The sequence below is a fragment of the Solanum verrucosum genome, unplaced genomic scaffold, assembly GCF_900185275.1.
Source record: "Solanum verrucosum unplaced genomic scaffold, falcon-dt-bn FXZP01000183.1, whole genome shotgun sequence".
Lineage (NCBI taxonomy): Eukaryota > Viridiplantae > Streptophyta > Magnoliopsida > Solanales > Solanaceae > Solanum > Solanum verrucosum.
In genome coordinates, this window is record NW_026020430.1 from 4,424,230 (window position 1) to 4,450,784 (window position 26,555).

Sequence of the window (26,555 nt, forward strand, 5' to 3'; positions counted from 1 at the left end):
TCATACTAACTACATATAACTTGATAAATGCTACAAAATGTGTCCAAACGACAAGAGGCCACAATTTTCATGTAGCAAATTATTGTATAAATTTATGACATCAAGCTTTATTAGAGAAAAATAATAATAACAAAAAACAAACTATTAAATGGATGGGGTCTAATTTTTTATATTTAACATCTATGAAATACATTATTCACGGAAAAGGAAAAAAAATTATCCTACACATACTATAATTCACATGATACAACCTACAACACATTTTATAGGCGTTTTGACCTTAATTTTTTTCCCACTTTTTTTTGGAAGTATATGCAATTTTAAAGAATGGTCAATTTTGATGAACCATTACAATTACTAATGCAACTATTCTTTGCGTCTCTTTTTAAATTACTTACAAAAAATTAAAACAACTTTAATTTCTATTCATTTCTAAACACAATTTTAATCCTCTTTATATTTTTTTTATTTGAAAACAATTATTATCATCTTATAACTCTATTATCCAAAAGTTTATTAGTTTTTTTTTTATAGTAAAAGTGAGAAATTAATCCGAAAAAAGTGAATTAGAGTAATTTTTATGACCAAAGTACTCTAAAATTTTCCACGAAAACATAGTCAAAATGTCAAATGGGCAAAAACGTCAAAAGAAAAGTATTGGCCATCGACTAGGGTTTTAGTGAAGTATAAAACCAAGCTCCGCAGCGGCAGTCCCTTTTCTCACATTAGTTTCTTCTACTCCCCACTTCCCCCTCACGGCCGTCGGCGGAGGCTAATCGAGGAGAAACAATGGTGAGATTCACTAATTTGAGCTTCTTTACAGATCCCGTGCTGCATTTTGTGGTTTCGTTTTACACTTTCCGAAGCTTTGTTGTTGTTGTTTAGTAGTTGATAGTTGGAATAGAAAGAGTAGAGAGTGCTACATTTTGGTTATACAACTTTCTCAACGTTTATGCTGAAGCTTTTTCCTGGTTCTAAGAGTAATCGTGTCACAGTGTTTGATTTTTTTGGAGGATTATAAGTCTCTGTTTGTGGTGTTTACTGTTTATAACTACATACATTGAGTTTTCATTTCTGCTCCATCAGTTCTAAAAAGAATCTGTTCCTTCCTCTTTGGGCTCCGGTTTATCAATATTCGGTACGAATATTTAGAGATTTACCAGATTTTGCTCGTATGAAATATGTCTACAGTTGTGCACAAATCTCTTGGAATCCTGTCTAATCTGTTAGGATTGGACTATATGTGTAACTATTTTGGTATAGTCTTTAGATATTGTGCAAAAATCTCTACTTTCTTTTATATGCTAGGTTAATTTGACAACATAGAAATAATTTTTTTGGTTGTTGCATAGGGATGCTTTACTATTATTCAACTATATTACCTAGAAAAAGTAGACAGGTTAATAAAAATATCAAATGTACCTTGATCCAAAACTTGTTGAGATTTAGGAAAGAATTATCATACTTTTCCGTTCTATCTTGACTCATGCTTCATATAGTTTTTTGCCTTACAAAACCATATAGTGTTTCTAATATACGGGAAGATTTCTGCATTTTCTACCAACAAATAAATTGTACACAAACTAAAAGTTTTTTAGGAAAAACTGTCCCTAATGTGAATGTACCAGCACAACTAATCTTTATGATGCATGTTCTTCTGCTTGACACTGTGAATAAATTATGTTGCAGGCCTTCATCAAAGTCCAGAAGACAAGGGCTTATTTTAAGCGTTTCCAGGTCAAATTCAAGAGAAGGAGAGGTATAGCTTGTATTCTTATAATTCCTTTTTTTTGTTCTCAACCTAGGCAATTCACTATCTGATTGTTTTCAAATTTTTATTATCTTGCAGAGGGGAAAACAGACTATAGAGCCAGGAATCGTTTGATCAATCAGGACAAAAATAAGTACAACACTCCAAAATATCGTTTGGTTGTCCGATTTGTATCCTAATACTTTTGTTTTACTGTAAAATATTATGTACATGGTATGGTTTCCTCTTGGGATTTTGTTTATTGATTTGACATGTATCGTTCCTTTTAATATTACATAGACGGTTCATGAAATTGTCATAGTGAACTTGTGTCACATGATTGATAGTGGCAATTGGGATCACCATGAATCTATGTTGTGGGTCTGGTCAATCTGTAATATTGAAATTATGGGCACAATAGCTGCACTGGTCCTTCACTTTGCTTCCTTAACATTTTTTCTAGACTAACAAGGACATAATTGCACAAGTTGTGTCTGCTAGTATTGCTGGTGACATGATTCTTGCTTCTGCTTATGCTAACGAGCTGCCTCGTTATGGCCTCAAAGTTGGACTGACTAATTATGCTGCTGGTACTTTCACACAAGCTATTCTAATTGTTTGGTTATCTCACTTGAAGTTCTGTAGTTCTTATTGAACTGTTAACTCATTTACATTCAAATTTAGCCTACTGCACTGGACTTCTTTTGGCACGGAGAGTTCTCAAAAAGCTTGAAATGGATGAGGAGTATGAAGGAAACCTTGAGGTAATTGCAGATGTGCTCAATTTTATGGGTGTTTTGTCCTGTTTGGTAGCTGTAGCTTCTATTTGCCTGCTGATTTTTCAAATCTTTACAGGTCAATGGGGAGGATTACTCCGTTGAACCTGCTGAAAGCAGAAGGCCTTTCCGTGCTCTCTTGGATGTTGGCCTTTTGAGGACTACTACAGGAAATCGTGTTTTTGGTGCTCTCAAGGTATAAACCTGCTTTTGGTATTGGTGCTGCATCTCATTTTTTATGTCAATGCTTGATTGTGCATAGAGTTCTAAGAAATAAATATTTTCGACACTTGAGCAGATGATACATAGCATGTCAAAGTATCTTTAATAATCTTTTGGTATGCGAAATGCCTTATCTCTCCTATGAGATCAAGCAATTAAAGGTAGGCGTTACGAGACCCGGAATGCAATTGTCCAAGGGTATTAATGTCTGGTGTGCTTTCTGATTTTTAGAATGTGGACTTTTCTAAGTTAACAGGAGTCTGCTCTGCTGTCCAAAACCCTTTCTTTTATCTTTTGAGATCTGAGATGGTTTCTTTCGTGCCATGTTACTGTTCATATTTACAATGGATAATTTGTGCCATATGACCTTCAATATGTTTTAAAATCAAATGCAATTCTTTGCTTGGTTGGATTCAGGGTGCGTTGGATGGTGGACTTGATATTCCTCACAGTGAGAAGAGGTTCGCTGGATTCAGCAAGGATTCCAAGCAACTTGATGCTGAAGTTCACCGCAAGTACATATATGGTGGCCACGTTGCTACATATATGAAGGTAAATAGAATGGTTATATGGAATCCTTTTATAGTTTACTATCATCATCAAATTCATAGAAATGCATAATTGAGTATTATCTATGTTATTTCTTCATCTAGGTACACCCCAATGTCTATTATGCTAAACCTCTTCCTTCTTTTTGCAGACTCTGATTGAAGATGAACCAGAGAAATATCAGACACACTTTAGTGAGTACATCAAAAAGGGTCTTGAAGCTGATGGCCTTGAGGAGATGTACAAGAAGGTTCATGCTGCCATTCGTGCTGATCCAAGCCCAAAGAAATCTGAGAAGCAGCCTCCTAAACAGCACAAGAGGTATAAACTTGTCTTTAGATTGATTATCTCGGTTCTCATTTTTATTTGTTTCTCGTTTTTATTTAAAAACAATTCCTTGCATTGGGATGTATTTGAAGTTATCAAGCATTTTACTTAATGGGTTGGGTGGTGGATTTTCATTTCCCATTTGTCATTGAATATGAAATATGCAGTTGATGCTCATCTTGGTTCTTCATTTCTAGAATGCCATGTGGGACAAACTATAGTATAGCATGTCTTCTGTCTGTAGCAATTAGTATGCTAATATTGTCTGTTTTACTGTAACCCTATAACTATTCAAGGTTATAGGAAAAAAAAATTCTCTTTTCCTGTCTATTCCGCATATTCATTTTTTGATTCTTTTGCAGGTATAATCTGAAGAAGCTAACATACGAGGAAAGGAAAGCTAAGTTGATTGAGAGACTGAATGCTTTGAATTCAGCTGCTGGAAATGATGACGATGATGAGGATGACGAGTAAACGGCATTGCAAGAGTCTTGAAATATTATTGTTGCTTATGTTCTTGTTATACTCTGTTTTTGCTTCCTTATTGAGTTCTCAGTTTTGCATGCTCTGTAGAATGATAATTTACCAATTTGAGAATGTTCTAAATTTTTATACTCACTCAGCCTTATAAATCTGGCATGTGGATGAATATTATGTCGCTTGCAAGGTAATCTTGCCTACTTATTATTGCCTTGGCAATGAGTTGTTGGATTAATCCAGGCATTTTCTTCACAAATTATTTGTGTTGAATGTTGTCTCATTGTCTAGTTAGTTGTGTGCTGTTTTCTCCTAGTTCTTCTTGGTATTTTGCCTAATTTAATCTCAATTTATCTGTTGTTTTGCTTAGAGAATACGTCTCTTATTTGTCCTTGAATATGTTATATTTTAGCTTTCTTCTGGTGGATACTACGGTCACTAATTAAAACTCATTTTGTGTTCACAAACTTGTCGATGAGTCTTGTATGGGATTCCATTTCCAAATGCCAAATATTAACTATGGAAAATCGTCAGATATATCTCTTTACTATCAGTAATTGTTTAAATTTATACGAACACGCGGTGAATTTAGTTAATAACCCCATCTCCAATTTTAAATTTTCAATCCACTTTACAAACTCACCCATATAACCCAACCCCAGATCCCTAATAAATCATTTAATTAAATACTTTGTGTGGCGACTAACAGATTTGTTTGATGACAATTTTACTAATGCATATAACGTTTGGATAAAGTGTATTAGTTTATCTACCGTCCAAATAACAAGTATAGAGAAAAATATCAATGGCGACACCAACTTTTGTTGTAAAATTGGACTTTTGGTGATTAGGCAATGATTTTAACCTATAATCCTTGTCGTATGAAGCTGGAACACCCGCCAAAGCATGATTTTAAAAGTTGATGGCTTGTCTCCTCCTTCACCAACATTTAACGACTCAATTTCGTGCTGTTTCATCAACTCTTGGATATAAATGGATGGAACATTACCCTGGACGATTTACAACACTTGCAGCAGCAAACCAAATGCACCCAAACAACTACAGGAAAACTTTTTCCCATTTATACCAAGAATGTGCAAAACACTGCATCCAGGAACCAGGCAGGCAAGCCCATGCTCGGATGATAATTTCTGGGTTTCAACCCACTGTTTTCGTCGCTAATTGTTTGATTCAAATGTACATAAAATGCTCCAACTTGGGTTATGCTGATAAAGTGTTTGATAAAATGCCTCTAAGAGATACGGTTTCTTGGAATGCTATGATTTTTGGGTATTCCATGGTAAGTGAATTGGAGAAGGCACAATTAATGTTTGATTTGATGCCTGAAAGAGATGCAATTTCATGGAATTCTTTGATTTCCGGGTATATGCAAAATGGTAATTATGGGAAATCTATTCAAACTTTTCTGGAAATGGGAAGAGATGGTATTGCTTTTGACAGAACAACTTTTGCTGTTATTTTGAAAGCTTGTTCGGGTATTGAAGATTCTTGGTTAGGGGTGCAGGTGCATGGGTTGGTCGTCAAATTAGGTCTTGCTACTGATGTGGTGACAGGGAGTGCAATGGTGGATATGTATTCGAAATGCAAGAGATTGAATGAGTCAATATGTTTCTTCAATGAGATGCCTGAAAAGAACTGGGTTTCTTGGAGTGCTCTGATAGCAGGTTGCGTTCAAAATAGCAAGTTTGCTGATGGATTACACCTCTTCAAGAATATGCAAAAAGGAGGAGTAGGAGTGAGTCAATCTACTTATGCTAGTGTCTTCAGGTCTTGTGCCGGGTTATCAGACTTAAAATTCGGTTCTCAATTGCACGGTCATTCATTGAAAACTGATTTTGGATCTGATGTCATTGTAGCTACGGCCACTTTGGACATGTATGCCAAATGTAACAGTTTGTCTGATGCTAAGAAGGTATTCAACTTGTTGCCAAACCATAATTTGCAATCCTATAATGCCTTGATTGTTGGGTTTGCTCGAGGTGATCAAGGATATGAAGCTGTAATACTATTCCGGCTTTTGCTGAAGTCTTATCTTGGGTTTGATGAAATAAGCCTATCTGGTGCATTTAGCGCATGTGCAGTATTCAAAGGGCATTTAGAGGGAATGCAACTACATGGTGTAGCTTGTAAGACCCCCTTTTTGTCCAATGTTTGTGTCGCAAATGCCATTATGGACATGTATGGCAAATGTGAAGCACCACAAGAAGCTCTACGTTTGTTTGACGAAATGGAAATAAGAGATGCAGTGTCTTGGAATGCAATAATTGCAGCTTACGAGCAGAATGGACATGAGGATGAAACTTTGATACTATTTTTTCGGATGCTTAAGTCAAGGATGGAACCAGATGAATTCACTTATGGTAGCGTTTTAAAGGCCTGTGCAGCTCGTCAAGATTTTAACACTGGCATGGTGATCCACAATAGGATCATAAAATCAGGGATGGGGATGGAGTGCTTCATTGGGAGTGCTATAATAGATATGTACTGTAAATGTGAAAAGGTAGAAGAGGCAGAGAAACTCCATGAGAGAATGAACGAACAGACAATCGTATCTTGGAATGCAATCATATCGGGCTTCTCATTGCGTGAACAAAGTGAGGAAGCTCAGAAATTCTTCTCTAGAATGCTGGAAGAGGGAATAAAACCTGATAACTTTACCTTTGCAACAGTTCTTGATACCTGTGCCAATCTAGCTACTGTTGGGCTCGGAAAGCAAATTCATGCTCAAATTATAAAGCAAGAATTGCAATCAGATGTGTTTATAACTAGCACTCTTGTTGACATGTACTCGAAATGTGGAAACATGCAGGATTCTAGGTTGATGTTTGAAAAAGCACCAAAAAAGGATTTTGTCACATGGAATGCTCTGGTTTGTGGCTATGCACAACATGGTCTTGGAGAAGAGGCTTTGCAGATCTTTGAAAACATGCAGCTCGAGGATGTAAGACCAAATCATGCAACTTTTCTTGCAGTCTTAAGAGCTTGTGCACATATAGGGCTTGTTGAAATAGGACTGCAACACTTCAATTCAATGTCGAATAACTATGGATTAGATCCTCAATTAGAACATTACTCATGTATGGTTGACATATTAGGGAGGGCGGGGCAAATTAGTGATGCACTGAAGCTTATTCAAGACATGCCTCTTGAGGCTGATGATGTGATTTGGAGAACTCTGCTTAGTATGTGTAAGATGCACAGGAATGTGGAGGTAGCAGAAAAGGCAGCAAAGTGTCTCTTGGAATTGGATCCTGAGGACTCGTCTTCTCATATACTTTTGTCAAATATTTATGCTGATGCAGGAATGTGGAAAGAAGTTGCTGAAATGAGGAAAGTGATGAGGTATGGTGGGCTCAAGAAGGAGCCAGGTTGTAGCTGGATTGAGATAAAGTCTGTGCTACACATGTTTCTTGTTGGTGATAAAGCCCATCCAAGATGCAACGAGATATATGAAAACCTTGACACATTGATATCTGAAATGAAGCGAGTGTCACATATACTAGATAATGAATTTTTGCTCAGCTGTGAGGCTACAGAAGATGAACATCAACATCCATTTCCCGAATGCAGAGTTTCTTCTTTTTAGACCAATTCAGTTGGAACCTATCTCTGGTTGTTGTGATGGAGGTATGCAAGGGAAAGAACCTTTGCTTCACATTGACCCAAGGAAAAGCTTGGGGATATTGAGTTGTATGTGTTGGCTGATCCCTGGACTTCATTTGAATATCTCGAGTCTACCAAATGATATGCACACTCCGTGGAGAACACTGAGTATATTTAGTGACAACAGTACTGTTTGACAAAATGCACTTGTGCTGGCAAAGAGGAAATGAAATGATTGAGAAAATTGTCCTCCAGATTTCTTGGCGCAAAAGAATTGCTTCAAAAGGACAATGGTTGGACCGTAGTCTTGGGCTTTCAACTACATGATTTATCTGAGAGATTTCAGTCTCCTGATTCTTGGGAATCTTAAACATGGATGAAGCAACTGTTTGGCTGAATGAAGAGATGTCTTTTGATGCTTGACATGGAGACTGTTTACCATGCTTTTCTGGAGTTCCATCTAATTTTATATAATTTCTACCCTTTTGGGGGGTTTTCGACCAGATTCAATTCTTTCTGATAACATATTGATAAAAGGTCCCTCTTTTCCCAATAATGAACAGCATTACAACAATCATTTAGTTGGTTTGCATTTTGCAGGTAGAACACTTAAGTTTCATAGAAAGGAAACATACAATAAAGCCACAAATTAAATAAAATCCTCGTTGAGATGCTATTTCGATAAGACCAGTAACTTACACCAACATCATCTCATAATCTTTACAAGAAGAATGTATAGCTTATAAATACCAAGCTGAACGCTAAACATCTTCACAAAGCAATAAGGATCTGATCTTATAACCCTTGTCAAATTTACCTGATCAAATTGACTTAGACCATGGGGAACTGCTGTAAGACTATCGCTCAGATAAAAAATCTGCCGTTGTGTTGTCAAGCCCTGTGAAACCAAAAGATAAAAGTTCAAGAAACTTTCAAGTGCTGAATCCAAAAGGAAAAATTTATGCCCCTTTTTTTGAGCAAATATGTCCTTTCATACTCCTAATCTGATCTTGATAATTATACACTTTCTTGGGTCGACAGATAACTCGTGGGGTTTAACTTTGAGTTGGGAGTCCAGCTACCTTCTCAGATAAATGCAAAAATCAATAGTAAGTGAACTGCAAAGCAAAGCTTGAGACCGAACCCAGCCACTTGTTTGCTACCTTCAGAGAACCAAGAGTAAGCTTCTTAAAAAGATGAAAAATCTCATGAAAAAGAGCCAATGGAAGGGAGTGTTCAAGAGGAGATTAGGAAAACAAGGGATGAAACAAGAAAATACACACATATTCTCCTCTTTACTATGTTAACAGATAAAAATAATATATTCCAATACATTTTCTTGGATATGACAAGTAGTAGGTCAAATTCATAGTTTTGTTTGTATTTGTTTGATAGGTCAACATGTAAACTCATAACGAAGTGAAATATTTATACAAAATAAGGAGATTTAGAAAAGCAATGATGCTTAGACCATTTGTAGGCTAGGCTAATCAGGCATAGACAATTTTTAGATGCTTCGGTTTTGATCAAGGAGTTACTGTGACCACAAAAATAGTCATTTCGTGCTCGTTTGTGTGTACAAGGCTACAGAACTACATACTGGTGGGCTAATCATCTTACAAAATAGAGCATTGTGCGAATCAACAGAACATGATGACATTTGACATCCAAAAATGTCATATTAGTTGATCGGATCGCAAACTGATCGATCTTTAATTCATCCAGTTGAACTAATCTTATTAGATAAAGATGGCCACCCAGATTGTGTGGAAGTGAACTTACCCCCTGATCCATTTACTGGCAAGCTGACATACTGAGGACATGACCCAGAAGAGACTCTACCACTTTTAATGATAGATCCACTTGCACAATCACGAGGCTGTAAAAGAGACAGGAATTGAGAACCATATTCACATTAATGATAGAAATTGGAGCTTTGGGGGTGGTAGTCTGACAATATACAATCAGACATGTTTTGGTATTAAATTAAGCAATAGGCAGTCAGACATAAAATTAACCAAGCAGAGAGTAAAAAAAAAGAATTAAGGAGTCCTTCTATCTGCTAGCGTTAAGATAAAAGAAATCGGAATGGAAGAATTGAATAGTCCACCTCTATATTGTAGACTCATCACATTTAATAGTTAGATCTGGACAAGGAAAGAAGTTAACTGCAAATACTGGTTGCACTATTGGAGTATACATTAATTCTTGTCATGAACTAACAATGGCAGACATCTTAAATGAGGCCATAAAAAGGGAAATTTGGGGATGAAAATCTGACAATTTACAATAAGACATGTTTTTTTAGTAACTTAAGCAATATACAATTATATATAAGATTATCCAAGCAGATATTTAGAACTAAGAAGTTTGTCTTATCTGCTAACATGTAAGACGCATGAATTCAGAATGAAGGAGTGAATCATCCACCTCTAGATTCTATACTCGTGATATCTACTGGTTAAATTTGGACAAGGAAAGAAGTTAACACCAGACACGCAGTGCAACATTGAAGGACATACTAATTTATGTCCTACACTACACAATGTCAGACACCTTAAACGAGGTCATCTACAAAATGGAAGTTTTGGGGATGATAATCTGACAATATATAACTAGACACGTTTTGATATCAAATTAAGCAAAAGAATATTAGACATAAGATTAACTAAGCAGAGATTTAGAATTAACATGTCCGCTTTATTTGCTAACATGTAATGTAAGAATTAAGATGAATGAACTTGGAAAGTAAGTACAGAATCACCCATCTTTAAATTGCACACTCATGATATCTACATGATAGATTTGTACAAAGAAAGGAAGTTAACAACAAACAAGGAGTGCACTATTGAAAGACATAATAATTGATCTCGTAGCCTAAACAACGACAAACATCTTAAATGAGGCCATCCACATCACCTTATATAAACAAATAATTTTGCAATAAGCAACTCTTGCAATTATTCATTTAGAGGATTAGAGAGAACCAACCTGTAAATCCTTATAGAAGCATATTCTTAGTTCCTCCACCGCATCGCCTGAGCATATCAACTCTGGAGTTGCATGAAAGGCATTTTGAATGGCTGAAATGATGCCTCCCAATGGATATTTCTCAGAATTTGAGGGTACATACCCGGCTTCAAACAGAACTCCCTGGTTAATTTCAATTTTTGAGTACATCAGTAGTGGACTCAACTACCAGGCAACCACATTATGTAATTATATGAGTAAGAGGAACAACAGATAAGTTTTCAACCAAATGAAATGAAGCTGTAGTGACATTTCAAAAATAAAAAAAACATCTTAACATGGAATGCTAAAAGAATGTTAAGTGATTCAATGCTTGACATATCCAGAAAGTTATGATGCAGTTAATTAAGAAAAAATTCAGCACAGATGAGAGGAAGTGTTCACTTTTTCAGTATAATAAAGTCCAACTGCTAACCCTCTTGGTATATTTTGCATCTTGACAAAGGATACTCTAATGAGTAGTAAGTTATTGCAATGAAATAAATTCCAGAAGGCTGTTGTAAATGTAACCACAATCTTGTATATCTGATATTGTCGACGATCATCCATTTAAAAGTTTACATTGACCAAGGGGAATTTTCTTAGGAAAGATATCGATAACATACGTGATTTTAAGTTTTGACATAAAATAATAACCAAGATATTCAAGATGAGCTATTAAGCTGCTGTTGTATCTGACACATCAAACAATTTCTTTGCCCCAGTACTGAATATATGCAAATAAGTACCAACAACAACATACCCAGTGAAATCCCACTAGGTGGGGTTTTGGGATGCAAATAAGTACCAACTCAAAGTTTAAATCTGATAGAAAATACACAAGGCAAAGTTTATTGGAGTAAATAAATAGAATAACAATCAACTTACAGTGACGTTATATTTGAAGTAAACATTCAAAGTCATCAGGAAGTACTCATACTCATCATGGACAACTGGATAAGAACATGTTCCGTGTTTTTCTGCGAACAATGACAGAAAATTATGAAAGTCACACTACATACAAAATAAACATCTACTAGTCTGACTTTTGTCTCTATCAGATATTTACAAGTGTAACAAACACAAAACTTTGAATTTTAGGTTGCAGTTGGTAGGTTGGTAATGTTGGAAAATAGGGGAGGAGGAGCACTCTCAGTGACTCATTTACTCTTGAAGACAAGTAGAGGAAATGGTTCTCCTTTAATTCATTCTACTTGCTTTCTCAATATATAATGCTCTTTGAAGACAAGTGGACTTTTACCAACTTGACTTCATTTTGGCTTATAAAAAATAGCTATAAACCCTTTGGGGTGGCCCAGTGGTTTGGGCTTGGGACTTCCATGTTGGAGGTCTCAAGTTCAAAACCCCTTGCCAGCGAAAGCAAGGGGTTTGCCTTCTGGGTCGAGCTCGTCGCACCGGGCTAGCCTAGTGCGGGTTACCTCTCCTATGTGGTTTGCGAGCTATTGCATAGGAGCGGGGTTTTACCCTGTGCGCACCCAAAAGGGTAGTGGCCGTGGGTTTCCCTTGTCATCAAAAAAAAAAAAAATAGCTATAATATCTGAATATTTTTGTAGGACTATCCTAGCATGTACCTATTATTTTTTTGGTCAAATGTACCTAGTTCAGTACATGTACCATCATTTATTCAATTCATTCCCATTTTTCTCAAATACATGTATTCAACCATACATATGTCCTAACATTAATATCCTAAGTACATGAACTAACAAAATTTATGTATCACACAAATAAAAAACTCCTCTCTTTCAAGACCTAAGTTGCTCGGACTCTCCAAAAATGTTGCCACACCTGTGTCGGATCCTTAAAAAATACACTATTTTTGGAGGATCCGACACACACCCGTCGATATTTTTGAAGAGTCCAAGCAACATAGTTCAAGACAATGTTCACATTTCAACAGGTAGGACCCCTATTATTTCCTATCTATATCCTCCATATTAACGGTTAGGTGCTTGCTTCAAAAGTAAAATGACAGTTTTATCCATCTGAAGTATTTTAAGGGTTCTATTTCCTGCCAGAATCTTGGGGCTGTAATCCAAGGGAGTGGCGACATCGACGATGATGTCACACATCGCATTGGGGTTGCGTGGATGAAATGGAGGCTTGCCTCTGGAGTACTGTGTGATAAGAAAATTCCACCAAAACTTAAAGGTAAGTTCTACAGAGTGGTAGTTAGACCGGCCTTGTTGTATGGAGCGGAGTGTTGGCCAGTTAAGAACGCACATGTTCATAAAATGCATGTTGCGGAGATGAGGATGTTGAGATGGATGTGTGGGCACACTAGGAGCGATAAGATTAGGAATGAGGTTATCCGGGAGAAGGTGGGAGTGGCCTCTGTGGTGGACAAGCTGAGGGAAGCGAGACTGAGATGGTTTGGACATGTGAAGAGACGGAGTGCAGACACCCCAGTGAGGAGGTGCGAGGTAATGGTGGTAGAGGGTACGCGGAGGGGTAGAGGTAGGCCCAAGAAGTATTGGGAAGAGGTGATTAGACAAGACTTGGCTATGCTTCACATCACCGAGGACATGACTCTAGATAGGAAGGAGTGGAGGTCGCGTATTAAGGTTGAAGGTTAGTAGGGTTAGCGGGTTGTCTTCCCTTGCGAGGGTTTGGGTTGTTAGCGTTTGGAGCAGTCCTAGCCTTATGCTGTTTACTGCGTTTCACTCCCTTATCTTTCTTGTTATTGTCTCATTTGTTGATTATACGCTATCTTTTGTATTGGCTGTTATGTTTGCATATATCTCTCCTGTCACTTAGATTTGATGCTCTTGAGCTGAGGGTCTCTTGGAAACAGCCTCTCTACCTCCACGAGGTAGTGGCAAGGTCTGCGTACTATTTACCCTCCCCAGACCCCACCTAGTGGGATTTCACTGGGTTGTTGTTGTTGTTGTATTTCCTGCCAGACAAGAGATAGGGTAAAGGGCAAATAAAGTTATCCCACATTTAGTAGAAAATAACATTCCAGACTGGCCTTAACTTCAGCTTAGTTATCCGCAAACTTTCATATGATATTGTTTTTATTTTTGACTTGTAAAAAAAATAAAAAATAATGTAAAATGAGAATGCACAAGGACTATAAAATGTGTGTAATTATATCCAGGAGAAGAAGGAAGCAATAATGTTAGAAGATGTCAGCAATAAGGTACTTCCTATTTAAAGAATCTTGCTTCTCATTTCAATCAAAGATCTTGATCAAAGCCATCAAGTCATCTTGCAAGATATATATAAACTGAATATAAAATAAGGCAAAGAGAGATTACCCCACTGAAAATGAATATCTCCAGAGTCAGCATAAAAGAAATGCAAGAAGGACATGTTAGTTCCTTGAATTGTATCGAATTCTTTATCAATCATTAGTACAAGTAACAATGAAAAACCACCTCATGAGCCCAAAATGATCCTTTTTCATGGTGACAAGTTGAGGTGGCCTCGCAACTAAAAGAAGGCCAGTACTTCTTCATAGGCCTACGCAGTGTTGAAATCTACAGAATGAATGGATATGTAAGCTCAAAAGACAAAATGTTTCAAACTCAGTGCTGGTGAATATTTATATAAATATGCAGTAGGAAATGGATGTCCCTTAGAGTTGAAGAAATAGAAGCTTCTTTATTCAGTCTCATCTGCTGAATTCTCAATATTCAAAATTATCACAGATCCTTCTGTAAAGAACTTCCAGATGCTCATATTAAATATATTACTAAGCAACTTGCCAGCAAAGATATTGATAGGCTTAACATTCTAACCGTATCTGCATACTTAAGCCAGAACTGTGATACCATTTCCCAACAAAAATCCAAGGCAAGGACCTTAAATCAGTATAGTGAAAGGAGAAAGGCATATAAAAGCTCCATAGCCCGCTAGTGTCAAGCACAAAGCTCTATTAAACTGTCCATTTTAGTGAAGAAAGTGCAGATGAAAAAGGTACCGAAATAATATAAATGTAATTATGTAATGCAATAAAAATAACAATAACGGCAACCAACAGTTATAGAGCTAGTGAAAATTCTCAAGAAGAGAAAGATAAATATAGCTTGTGTCCAAGAGACTAGATGGGTAGGCTCCAAGGCTCGGGATGTTGACGGGTTTAAGTTGTGGTACTCAAGAGGGTCAAGGGATAGAAATGGAGTGGGTATTTTAGTAGACGGGGATTTGAGGGAGCAAGTGGTGGAGGTTAGGAGGATCAATGATAGACTGATGACGATTAAGCTAGTCATTGGAGGATGTACTTGGAGTGTTATTAGTGCTTATGCTCCTCAAGTGGGATTGGACGAGGAGGCCAAAAAGCTCTTTTATGAGGAATTGGATGAGGTAGTTAGAGGTATTCCGAATACCGAGAAGATTGTCATTGGTGGAGATTTTAATGGACACATCGGGGCAACTTCTAGTGGCTTTGATGACGTCCATGGAGGCTTTGGTTTTGGGGAGAGAAATGGAGGTGGAACTTCGCTTCTAGACTTTGCCAAGGCCTTTGAGTTGGTGATTGCTAACTCGTGCTTTCCGAAGAAGGAGAACCACTTGGTTACCTTTCGTAGCACGGTAGCTAAGACTCAGATAGATTACTTACTCCTTAGGAAGGGGGATAGAGGTCTCTTTAAGGACTGCAAGGTCATCCCAAGTGAAAACCTCACTACCCAACACAAGCTTTTGGTGGTGGACCTGAAAATTAAGAGGGTTAGGAGGAAGAAGATGGTACCTGATCGACCGAGGATTAAATGGGAAGGGTTGACCCCTGCCCTTTCGCGGGAGATGGGTGAGGAGTTGATGGGGATGGGGGCTTGGAGTGGTAACGGGGATGCGGACACCATGTGGAATAAAGCAGCTAGTTGCATTAGGGAAGTTGCTTCTAAGGTGTTAGGGGTGTCAAGGGGTAAATTTGGAGGCCATAAAGGAGACTGGTGGTGGAATGGGGAAGTCCAAGGCAAAGTGGAAGCGAAGAAGGCTGCACACACAAAAATGGCGGAGTGTGTAGACGAGGAGGAGAAGCGGACGCTTAAGAAAGTCTATAAGACGACAAAGACAGAAGCTAAGTTAGCTGTTACGAAGGCGAAGACGGCAGCTTTCGAATGCTTGTATGTCGAGCTGGGGGACAAAGGCGGGGATAAGAAGTTGTATAGGCTCGCAAAAGCAAGAGAGAGGAAGGCGCGCGACTTGGACCAAGTGAAGTGTATCAAAGATGAGGAAGGCAAAATATTGGTGGAAGAGACCTCCATCAAGCAAAAATGGTGAAGCTACTTTCACAAACTTTTAAATGAAAAAGGGGAAGCAGACATTGTATTGGGTGATTTGGCGCACTCTGAAAGACTTCGGGATTTTGGGTACTGTAGGTGCATTAGGACCGAGGAAGTTATACGGGCTATTAGTAGGATGAGCAGGGGAAGAGCGACCGGACCCGATGAGATTCCTGTAGAATTTTGGAAGAGCATGGACAAGGCAGGCATAAAGTGGTTAACTGGGCTGTTTAATGTTATCCTTAAGACAACAAAGATGCCGGATGAATGGAGGTGGAGTACAATGGTTCCGTTGTATAAAAACAAGGGTGATATCCAAAATTGTAACAACTACAGGGGTATCAAATTGTTGAGCCATACTATGAAGATTTGGGAGAGAGTGGTGGAGATGAGGGTGAGAAGAGGGGTGTCCATCTCGGAGAACCAGTTTGGATTCATGCCGGGACGTTCGACTACCGAAGCCATCCATCTTATGCGTAGACTGGTAGAAAAATATAGAGAAAGAAAGAGAGACCTACATATGGTGTTCATTGACCTTGAAAAGGCCTATGACAAAGTACCGAGGAATGTCCTCTGGAGGTGCTTGGAGTCTAAAGGGGTCCCGATGATTTATATTAGGGCGATAAAGGACATGTACGGTGGAGCCAAGACTCGGGTTAGAACAGTTGGAGGAGACTCAGAACACTTCCCAGTTGAGATGGGGCTGCACCAGGGATCAGTCCTAAGCCCTTTTCTTTTTGCTTTGGTGATGGATGAGCTAACGCGGTCTATTCAGGAGAAGGTCCCATGGTGTATGTTATTTGCGGATGACATAGTATTGATTGATGAGACGCGGGATAGAGTTAATGCGCGGTTGGAGGTGTGGAGACAAACGTTGGAGTCCAAAGGTTTCAGGTTGAGTAGGACCAAAACAGAATATTTGGGGTGCAAATTCAGTGATATGTTGGATGAGACATATGTGGAAGTGAGACTTGACGCACAGATCATTCCTAAGAAGGAAAGTTTTAAGTATCTTGGGGCTGTAATCCAAGGGAGTGGTGACATCGACAATGATGTCACACATCGCATTGGGGTTGCGTGGATGAAATGGAGGCTTGCCTCTGGAGTACTGTGTGATAAGAAAATTCCACCAAAACTTAAAGGTAAGTTCTACAGAGTGGTAGTTAGACCGGCCTTGTTGTATGGAGCGGAGTGTTGGCCAGTCAAGAACGCACATGTCCAAAAAATGCATGTTGCGGAGATGAGGATGTTGAGATGGACGTGTGGGCACACTAGGAGCGACAAGATTAGGAATGAGGTTATCCGGGAGAAGGTGGGAGTGGCCTCTGTGGTGGACAAGCTGAGGGAAGCGAGACTGAGATGGTTTGGACATGTGAAGAGACGGAGCGCAAACGCCCCAGTGAGGAGATGCGAGGAAATAGTGGTAGAAGGTACGCGGAGGGGTAGAGGTAGGCCCAAGAAGTATTGGGAAGAGGTGATTAGACAAGACTTGGCTAGGCTTCACATTACCGAGGACATGACTCTAGATAGGAAGGAGTGGAGGTCGCGTATTAAGGTGGAAGGTTAGTAGGGTTAGCGTGTTGCCGTCCCTCGCGAGGGTATGGGCTGTTAGCGTTTGGAGTAGTCCTAGCCGTATTGTTGTTTACTGCGTTTCACCCCTCACATTACTTTCTCGATGTTATTGTATCATTTGTTGATTATACACTATCTTTTGGATTGGTTGTTATGTTTTATATATAGCTCTCCTGTCACTTAGATTTGATGTTCTTGAGCTGAGGGTCTCCCGGAAACAGCCTCTCTACCTCCACGAGGTAGTGGTAAGGTCTGCGTACACTCTACCCTCCCCAGACCCCACCTAGTGGGATTTCACTGGGTATGTTGTTGTTGTATAGTTATTGTTTAACGATGTCTGGTTTGTAATAGAACCCATCGCTTTTGAGGAACGTATCTTAGCAGTTTGGTGCTGCATTGAACACCAGTTAAGCGGGGTGCAGCACCTAGGCCAACCATACACTCAGCTTCAGGGCTTAAACATGTGTTTACAACACTGTTTTTTTTTTAATATGAAAAAGCCTTTACAACACTGTCTTATATCTAACAACAAAGGGAAGTCCAAAATCACGAACAAGAGCACATTAACTTTAAGGGTTATCCCATTCATACAATTCAAAAAGTTAGACACTTGTTTGGATGAAGAATATCCTTCTATTGAAATTATATTTTATATCTCTGAATAATCACAAGTTAATACAAAATACATTGCAAATCAACTGTTACAAATAATGCATGCCATACACTTAAAATTTTTGATAATTAAATTCAGAAAAGACATCCTTCTATGTTAAGGCAAAATTCAGGATTGATCAAAGGTGACTGAAAAAAAAAGAAGTAGCACTTTAAACTAATGCCAGTAGAATGAAATGAATGTTCAAACAAAACAGATTGTACACCATGAAAGGCAAACTTATATGCAATTTAAGACTCTTTAACTAAAACCAAAAATAGGAATGAATGATCTGTCATAAAAGTGCAAGTAAGATGCTAGTAGTGCATCAAGTTACTTTGCCAAATCCTAATTTCCAGAGTAATAAGCTTTGGGAACCTCCTTACGAATGGATAACAACATTTGCAAATCCAAACATTTCACATTTGCCTTGAAATTCTTCATTTGTTCAAAGCTTATTCTCTGTGACAAGCGTTTCTGGATTTGGAGTCAACATGTTTTGACAAACAATATAAACAGATCTTCAGTCACATAATACCCTATTAAATCCCACCAACACTTGCCGATGGGTGCATTATGGGTATGAATTATTTGTAGCCTTCACAGCCAATAAACTGCTTTACCGTCAAAATATATGTATTTTGGGAACGAAAGCACGCGCCCATCTTCCATGAAAGAGCGTGCTTCAAGTCTTTAACTAAACATTAACAGTTCTACCAATCAATTCTCCCTTCAAACAGGTCTTTATCTAAGCAACAACAGTTCCACCAGTTAACTTTCTCCTCAAACAGTCCTCGCGGAATAAAAAGTTGGTCCGGGGAAAAGGGTTAGCAATATACCTGCTCCCTATCAAATTGGGGGCCAGAACAACATGCAGGCCAAGTTCCGTCATTGTAATCAGCCCAAAGTCCATCTGAAGCACGAGAAACCTTATTCAATTCTACCTCTCACATTGCACAACATGAAAACAAAATATAAAAACATCCTTCCCAATTGGAATAACTTACGAATAGTGAATATTGATGGTGAGTTTGAGCTGAAAAAAAACAGACAAAAAAAGGTAAGCCTCTGCTTTCAAGTGTCATGAAATCCTTACAAAACACACAACTAGCTTAATTTAATAAAATTCCTTAGACATGATATAATTTTACAATCTGAGAATAAAGAGGCAAAATGAAGAAATCAATCGACAATTAGTCTAATTTTACAATCTGTCAATCAGCTGAATGACTAAGTTTTACGAAACATCATTTGAGGTATGAAAGAAGAAAAAAGAGAAGTACCGGCAACAGGCATTGGAAGAGCAGCATTTGGTGGTATTCCGGCAAGCCGTGCCAGGCCATAAGAGAGATAGCTTGAAGTAATCAAACTCTCTCTGGTGTCCGGTTTGCCTTCGTAGCAATCCTTCTTCCATATCCCAACTACGGTTGATTCGGATAACGGAAAAAGCTCCGATGAGCAAAGGTAGCAATTGCATACAGAAAATCGCTTTGATTGTAAGGGAAGCCATTGCTCTGGACATTTTATTATCTGTAAAAACTTCCAAGTTCTCTCCTTTTTTCTAGTACGGAGAAGATATAGTCTCCGAGATTGCCCGCTTCGAAGATCAGCGGCGGAAGACGGCGGAGTTGGGATCGTTCACGGAGGAAGATAACTTCGCGGTTAAATTCTAGATTCTTTCATACTATGCATCTTTCTAAGTTATTGTTTAATTAATTAAACTGATAATTATAGCATACTAATCCAGGTTTATAGTAAAATAAACCCGTTCTTTTTTACTTTCCATTCGTATTTGGCACACCCATTAAAAATAATGATTGACATTACTATTTATCACACTCCTATAAATTCATGTTTAGATTAGTTTTTGAGAAATGATTTGGAAATGAATAATTAATGTTAATGATAAAACATGTAAAAAAATAATAATAGTCTTGATACGTTGAAAATAACAAGTGAAAGTAAAAAAATATTTTTAAAATAACGGACAAGTAATGGAGTAAAAGTTAACGAAGGAACTAAGAAGTGATTATTTTAAATAGTATCTGAATTCAGATGAGTAATTTTACGTAATTGATGTATTAGAGACTTAGAGTTAAACACTCTTAAAATGTCGCCAATCTACTAATCTTGCATGATTGGATCAACAGTTTATTAGTCTATGTTATGAATTTGAATTATAGAATCAACCGTTGATACTTAAGATAGAAGGCTTGCGTAATATTATTGGGCGTGGTCCTTTCAACATTCTTTTTAATGGAGAATCTTGATACAATAATAAAGTTTATGTTTGTGTGACTTACATGCCACTTGCTGGAATTAATTGTCTAGTCTTTACTAAGGGTTGTATACAATTTGATGAGATCTATGCTGATTTTTGGAATCAAATGAAGGTCAAAGGACCATTTGATTGATTAAGGGACATAACGACATCTTCGCTTGATGCTATTTTTAGATGTAGCAATAAACGAGCAGATCGTGCCTGATTTCAGATCAAACCAGACTCTTAATTGTTTGAGTTACTTCCGGACACGTATATTGAAGATCTCATTTGTCTTTGATAAGTACGCATGGATTTTCGTTAGATTATAATTTATAAATGAAGTCTTATTTGATCTTTTCTATGATTATAATTTATATGAGAGAGGAGAGAGGAAATTGATTATTTAAATCGTATCTAAATTAGGAGAAAGTAATTTTTATGTGATTTATAATTAAAAATTTGAATCATAAAATTAAATATTCAAAATACTTTTAGAGAATGGTCAATTTGCAAAATTTGCATAATCTGAAGCAACTATTTATTTATTTATACTTCAAATTCTAGTTATGAAGTAGTTGTTGGCTTTTAAAATAGATTGCTTACGTAACAATCCTTGAATGACATTATTTAGTTATACTAGTTGCTACCAGTAACCGATGCCATTTTTCATACTTTTTGTTAACTTATGTAAAATCACATTATATATTTTTAGTATTCTCACATTATTTAAAAAATATGTATATTAGTGGATTTTTTGAGTCACAGATTTAAAAAAAAACATATTAGTGGATTTTATTTGAACCAAAAAATAAAATAATTTGAGTCGAAATTACAATAAACTCCTTCAGAAACCAGATCAGACAGGGGCAATTATTGTCAACATGACACAAATAGGAAACAGAGTAGCGACATCGCCAGTAAAATAAATATAAATATTACGATGTCGCAATAATAATAATAATACGCCGTAATTGGTGCCAATATTTTTTTCAACTCCGCGAAATTGCAAAATTAGGGTTTCTCTTGGTTCAAATATACGAAGCTTACGGTGAATTTGCAAACCCTAAGCCCTCAATTTCGATTATTTTGCTTCAGGAGAACCTTCAATTGGAGAACAAACGAGCTTCGTTCTTCAATTGGATTGGATATCCCTCAGTTTGATCGAGTAAGCTCTTTTTCGTAGTTGGAGATTTGAATTCTCTATGTACTGATGTTAGATTGTGAAAGGGATCACGTAGTCTTTATCATCAAAGATCAATGTGTTTCTTCATTAATATGCGGATGTGTGAAATTATGAAAATTTGAAACTCAAATTGTAATGGAATCAGCTTTTAATAAGTTTTTTTTTTCTCTATTGTAAGTTGAGGTACTCCAACAGAAAGAGGTAAGTTGAGCTAAGTGTAGTTCTCTCCTCTTTCTGTTGGAGCAGTAAGTTAAGTTTTTTTTTTCTTTTTCATTTTTATTGTTCAGTCTTGTCAAGGATCAAAGTGTTAATTTGAGTTGCATTCGTTAAGTAAATTATTGTAAAAAACTAATCTTTAGGCTGAAAAAACTGGTTTGAGTTGCATTTGTCAAGTAACTGTTGGGAAAAAACCAATCTTTAGGCTGAAAAAACTGTTTGAGTTGCATTTGTGAAGTAACTGTTTGAAAAAAACTAATCTTTAGACTGATTATACACAATTTAGTGAGAGGTTGGACTTAGTGCAGTAGATAACACTGGCCGTCATTATAGACAATTTCTTGGGACACTATGCACTCTAAATAACATACACGCCATTGTACACGGGAGACACTATTCTTAGGACCAATCTGAGTCCTTGTTCTTTTTCCTTATTATTTACTTCAATTTTCTTTTTGTTGTATCTATGCTTGATCAAATAAGACCTCCCTATCCACTTGAGAGTAGAGGTATAGAAATTGCATATGAAATGATCTCTCTTCCAGCTCATATATAAGTTTTCTCCTTAGTTGTACAGATAAAAGCTGTCTTTCTTTCTGTTAGTGTCGCTTTTAGCACCCTTTATCTTTACTCTTGGTATTCTGCTTTGAACATAGGCGGTAGTAGCCCCTGCCAAATCCATGGCATTAAGGCAGTATTTATTTGAAAATGATACTGACAAGGTTTATGAGATCTTTCATTTTGCACTACGGTTGTATTATGGTTACATTCTCCCAATTGTCCTCCTCCAATGCCATTTTGTTTGCATTCTAGTCATATGAGTAGATTGACCTTTGCTGCACTAGATATTTCTGGATTGTCTTACCTACTGATACTTTCCAGGAAATAATGCTCTACTTATATACTTGGTGCTGATTGATGGATCCAGATAGCAAGAATTTTGGAAGAGGTAAGACTTTTACATGTTTACCTTTCCCCTCAAAAAATAAAAATAGGGACATACAGTCTCCTTGCTTGTTACACATGTTGACTACTGCATGTCTTTTTTTTTTTTGAAACTGGTAAATGTGGTTGACTACTGCATGTCTACTCATGTGACTAGTATGCAATTGATGAGTAATGCTCGTTATTGCATCCCTAGGCTTAGATTCAAGGTGAATGTGACACATTGATTGATATTCTTGCTCAGACTGCTGATGGCGAATTTATTTGCTGCTGAAATTTTGTTTTATAGTCCTATTGCTCTTGCTCTTACTTGCAGGAAATAAAGTTATTGTTTTATTGCCAACCCATTTATGCCGACTTCTTCTGCTTACAATGATACCAATGGCATGACCAGAAATTTTATGAAGGGTGGTCAAGCTATAAGTAAATCTTTTTGGAAAATGGATGCACCATCATATTTAATTTAATATGAAGTGAACTGATAGAGCAAAAAGAAAAAGGAGAGAGAGAATAGAGTTCAATCTAGAAAGAAATCACTTCCAAGTTTTTAAGATTTTAAGCCATAGGTTACTGAGAGACCCGCGGAATGTGGAAGAGCTAAGCTTCTGAAAACCAAAAAATAAAGAAGAAGAGAAACACTCGGCATTAGTTAAGTTTCTTAAGGTGTTAAATGAACATAATTTGCATAGCAGAGGAATTCGTAGTGGCAAATGAATATAGAGGTGTTGTGGCAGGCTTACCATTTTATCACCAACTGACTGCAGATTGCATCTGTGGCTTTTACCATTTTTTGTATTGCATATTCCTTCACAAATATAGTTTGGTTTGTAAAATTCCTTAGATCAATAACTTGATATTTTGTTATAGACTAAATAACTGTCAATTTTGTTCTCCTCTTTAGAATGTGTTCATGTTTGATAAAGATATACATAGTTTATAACTGTTGTTGATTTGGTCCAAATATATTGTTAGGGCCAAGAGAACTCACAGGTGCTCGTGATCTTATTAGTCACTTCAAATTGTTGCCTCATTATGAGTTCTTTGGTAAGAGGTCGCTTCCATTATCAATTTCCGATACACATTATCTTCATAATGTGGTTGGAGACACAGAAATTAGGAAAGGTGAGAAGATGCAGTTGGATCAGCTCACACAGGATACTTCCTTTTCAAGAGAGACAAGTTCATGTATCCGGCCGTTTGACTTAGATGTCCTTAGAGAAGCCTTCCAACTACGTGAAACGGCTCCAGTCAATTTGTCTCCTGTAAGATATCTGCTTTTGAATTTGGATGATTTAACTCCATTTGTTCACCTGCTTCTAAGCAACACTCTTATCCTTTATGATTTCTGAAGTTGGAGCTTTTGAATTGGGTTTCCTCATATTATGTGCTGAAACATAAAATGGTTTTTCCTGTTATAATAGTTACTGATCAGTCGGTCTTTTCATGGTGTTTGATAGTCTGACAAAGGCACCCCCACTATAGCTGGAAAATCTAAGAGCGAGATGAAAGACAAGGAGAAGAAGGAGAAGAAGCATAAAAAACACAAGGATAAAGACAAGGAGAAGGACAAAGAGCATAAGAAGCACAAACATCGTCATAAAGATCGGAGTAAAGACAAGGACAAAGAGAAAAAGAAAGATAAAAGTGGCCACAATGATCCTGGTGCTGAGCATTCAAAGAAACATGAAAAGGTCTGCTGTCATCTAAACTCAAATGATTTTGTTTCAAAAATGATGATTCTCATGGTATGTTGTTACTTTGAATATAGTCTTAGGTTCATGTTCAGAAGTTTAGAAGACTGGTTCAACATTATCTTAACTAAATAGAATCTTTTAAAGTGGATGAAACTACAAATTTCACAACAGGTCTCAGTACCATCGTGCTGACTGTTGCACTTGCTTTCCTGAATTTGTACTTTATAATTTAATCCATTTGTACATTATCCTTTTTTGTTACAAGTTGCCTCTGTATGATCAAGTGGGAACAATATTGAGATTAATTAAGGTTCAGCTTTCTAGGCATTGAACATGAGGTCTTTGAAATGAACTGCCACTTGACTTTTTAAGTTATTGAGGCGAAAAGTTGTTGAGTCCGGCCCTATTCGGTTTAGTTTAGTGATACATATATTTTAAGTTGGTAAAATTCTGATCCACTCCTTTACTCTAAGAATAACCTCATGTTTGAATTTTGTGTAATCTACTTAATGCGGTGTTGACTTTATAGTTTTCCTCTCTGATAGTTTGATACTTCCTTTTTTGTTTTAAGTTCTTTCCGGGTGGGACCTATTAAAAAAAGTTCTTGCCGGGTGGTACTTAACTATTGAGTTGCTTTGTGGAAAATTCACCCTTGCTGACTTCGTCCCTGATTTGCAACGTCTTGGAATTTGGCAATCAAAAAGTCATACTTCACGGTAATAAAAGGGATAAAAGAACTCATTGATTTTGATCTTTTTTCTTAAACTGATTTCAGAAAAGGAAGCACGACGAGGAGGATCTCAACGGTATCCACAAACACAAGAAAAGCAAGGTAACTAAAAAATGTTGGATTCATATAATATTATTCTTTACTATATTTTGAACCTTCTTTGCTGAGGAAAATTATATATTTGCAAATGTTAGTTTTGTGATATAAATTTATTGTACGCAATCTAATCCCTACACTTAGTATACATTCACCTTTTACTAATTGTCCCTTCATCTTACCTGCTAAAATGTTGCAGCACAGGAGCTCAAAGATTGATGAGATTGGTTCAATAAAGGTAGCCGGCTGAATTGTGCTTGTGGTTGTATAATTTATGTTGTCCCAGATTTTGCAGTTGAGAATTTGGAGGGTTCCTTTATATAGAATTGTGAAATATCAGAAGTTCATGTCCTGATCAATTCATTAATTGAAGAACTTTATGGCATGCGCCGGTGTTGACATCTGTATCTTTATTTGAGTGAGACTGTTCCTTGGAAGACATTACTGGTCAGATGCATCAAACTTTTTTGCGTATTCATGAGTGCAATCTGGCGTTTTGATTTATATACTTCAATTTTCCCCCTTTTCTAAATAACCACCTTGAAAAAGTAGGCATGCATATAGTCTGGCCTCTACAGTGATAAAGGAGGCATCTGCATGTCTGACAAAATGTTTTCCTGCCTGTTTTGGATATCAAATCAAAATTTTCTCCTCATGGAAGTCAGGTGGAACTATCTTATACTTCTTTGTCCTTTTTATCTATCGTTTAAAGTTTTGGCACACGCATTGAGAAAACCATTTGCTATCATTAACATAAAGATAAGGGGTATTTGACTAAGTTAACCGTAGTTCTTAAATGATTAATTATTGACTATATCCGCCCTCTTAGAGTAGTAAAGGTGGAATTGGAAAAAGAAATTAACCCTTTCTTGGTTTCTGAGATGATAATATTTTAGAACAAATTTTTTGATTAAAGTGATAGATACAAAAGTTCACAATAGAATAAGGAACAAGAAAGCATATCTTGGAAAATTTTGAACATTCATGAAAAAGTTTGCTGTTAGAGATTCAATTTCATCTTGCAAAGAGATGGAGGAAAAATGTGTTATTGGTGCATGGGTGCAGCCTCAAACTCATTATGGTAAGGTGGATATGTGATCATGGAAGTGTCTGAGATGCACTGTCCTTGAGCATAAAAGATGTAAACTTTTGTCTATGCTGTCCTGAATGTGCTGGTGGAGATATAAGGTGAAACTGGTCAAGGCTAGTTGGAAAAGGATG

General features: G+C 37.1%; 4 protein-coding genes across 5 annotated transcripts; 3 read left to right on the top strand and 1 right to left on the bottom strand.

Moving 5' to 3' along the window:
• Positions 1-644: 644 nt before the first annotated feature.
• LOC125807855 (60S ribosomal protein L5-like) lies at positions 645-4,360 on the top strand. The gene is made up of 9 exons (XM_049487590.1): positions 645-792; positions 1,690-1,759; positions 1,850-1,941; positions 2,214-2,340; positions 2,435-2,514; positions 2,606-2,722; positions 3,166-3,300; positions 3,449-3,618; positions 3,987-4,360. The coding sequence occupies exons 1-9, from the start codon at positions 790-792 to the stop codon at positions 4,096-4,098; spliced, it is 906 nt and encodes a 301-aa protein (XP_049343547.1). The 5' UTR covers positions 645-789; the 3' UTR covers positions 4,099-4,360.
• Positions 4,361-5,059: 699 nt separating this feature from the next.
• LOC125807975 (pentatricopeptide repeat-containing protein At3g02330, mitochondrial) lies at positions 5,060-7,733 on the top strand. Its single transcript, XM_049487736.1, has one exon. The coding sequence runs from the start codon at positions 5,099-5,101 to the stop codon at positions 7,706-7,708; it is 2,610 nt and encodes an 869-aa protein (XP_049343693.1). The 5' UTR covers positions 5,060-5,098; the 3' UTR covers positions 7,709-7,733.
• A 649-nt stretch (positions 7,734-8,382) lies between these two features.
• LOC125807886 (ribonuclease 2-like) lies at positions 8,383-19,880 on the bottom strand. Its single transcript, XM_049487634.1, has 10 exons — positions 19,491-19,880; positions 19,215-19,243; positions 19,047-19,120; positions 14,136-14,237; positions 14,016-14,019; positions 11,623-11,714; positions 10,717-10,878; positions 9,504-9,604; positions 8,808-8,884; positions 8,383-8,623 (listed from the first exon to the last, which is right to left on the bottom strand). The coding sequence occupies exons 1-9, from the start codon at positions 19,727-19,729 to the stop codon at positions 8,812-8,814; spliced, it is 876 nt and encodes a 291-aa protein (XP_049343591.1). The 5' UTR covers positions 19,730-19,880; the 3' UTR covers positions 8,383-8,623; positions 8,808-8,811.
• A 1,545-nt stretch (positions 19,881-21,425) lies between these two features.
• On the top strand, positions 21,426-25,719 carry LOC125807848 (mediator of RNA polymerase II transcription subunit 19a-like). 2 transcript variants are annotated; one of them, XM_049487580.1, is made up of 6 exons: positions 21,426-21,635; positions 22,752-22,818; positions 23,787-24,076; positions 24,272-24,505; positions 25,284-25,340; positions 25,534-25,719. In XM_049487580.1, exons 2-6 carry the CDS (start codon positions 22,788-22,790, stop codon positions 25,582-25,584), a joined length of 663 nt encoding a protein of 220 aa, XP_049343537.1. In that variant the 5' UTR covers positions 21,426-21,635; positions 22,752-22,787; the 3' UTR covers positions 25,585-25,719. The 2 variants fall into 2 exon arrangements, with proteins under 2 accessions (XP_049343537.1, XP_049343538.1); XM_049487581.1 differs by having other exon boundaries at positions 21,461-21,635; positions 25,539-25,719.
• The last annotated feature ends 836 nt before the right edge of the window (positions 25,720-26,555 follow it).

Bases quoted from the DNA above. Each gene is read 5' to 3' on its own strand.
- LOC125807855 (XM_049487590.1), top strand. The intron at 2,341-2,434 runs GTACTTTCACAC...ATTCAAATTTAG, and splicing joins ACTGACTAATTATGCTGCTG to CCTACTGCACTGGACTTCTT. The intron at 3,619-3,986 runs GTATAAACTTGT...ATTCTTTTGCAG, and splicing joins CCTCCTAAACAGCACAAGAG to GTATAATCTGAAGAAGCTAA.
- LOC125807975 (XM_049487736.1), top strand. From the start codon at position 5,099: ATGGAACATTACCCTGGACGATTTACAACACTTGCAGCAGCAAACCAA.
- LOC125807886 (XM_049487634.1), bottom strand. From the start codon at position 19,729: ATGTCCAGAGCAATGGCTTCCCTTACAATCAAAGCGATTTTCTGTATG. The intron at 9,605-10,716 runs GTTGGTTCTCTC...TCTCTTTTACAG, and splicing joins GCTTCTATAAGGATTTACAG to CCTCGTGATTGTGCAAGTGG. The intron at 8,885-9,503 runs GTTCACTTCCAC...CTCTGAAGGTAG, and splicing joins GTAAATGGATCAGGGGGTAA to CAAACAAGTGGCTGGGTTCG.
- LOC125807848 (XM_049487580.1), top strand. From the start codon at position 22,788: ATGGATCCAGATAGCAAGAATTTTGGAAGAG. The intron at 24,506-25,283 runs GTCTGCTGTCAT...AACTGATTTCAG, and splicing joins ATTCAAAGAAACATGAAAAG to AAAAGGAAGCACGACGAGGA. The intron at 25,341-25,533 runs GTAACTAAAAAA...AAAATGTTGCAG, and splicing joins ACAAACACAAGAAAAGCAAG to CACAGGAGCTCAAAGATTGA.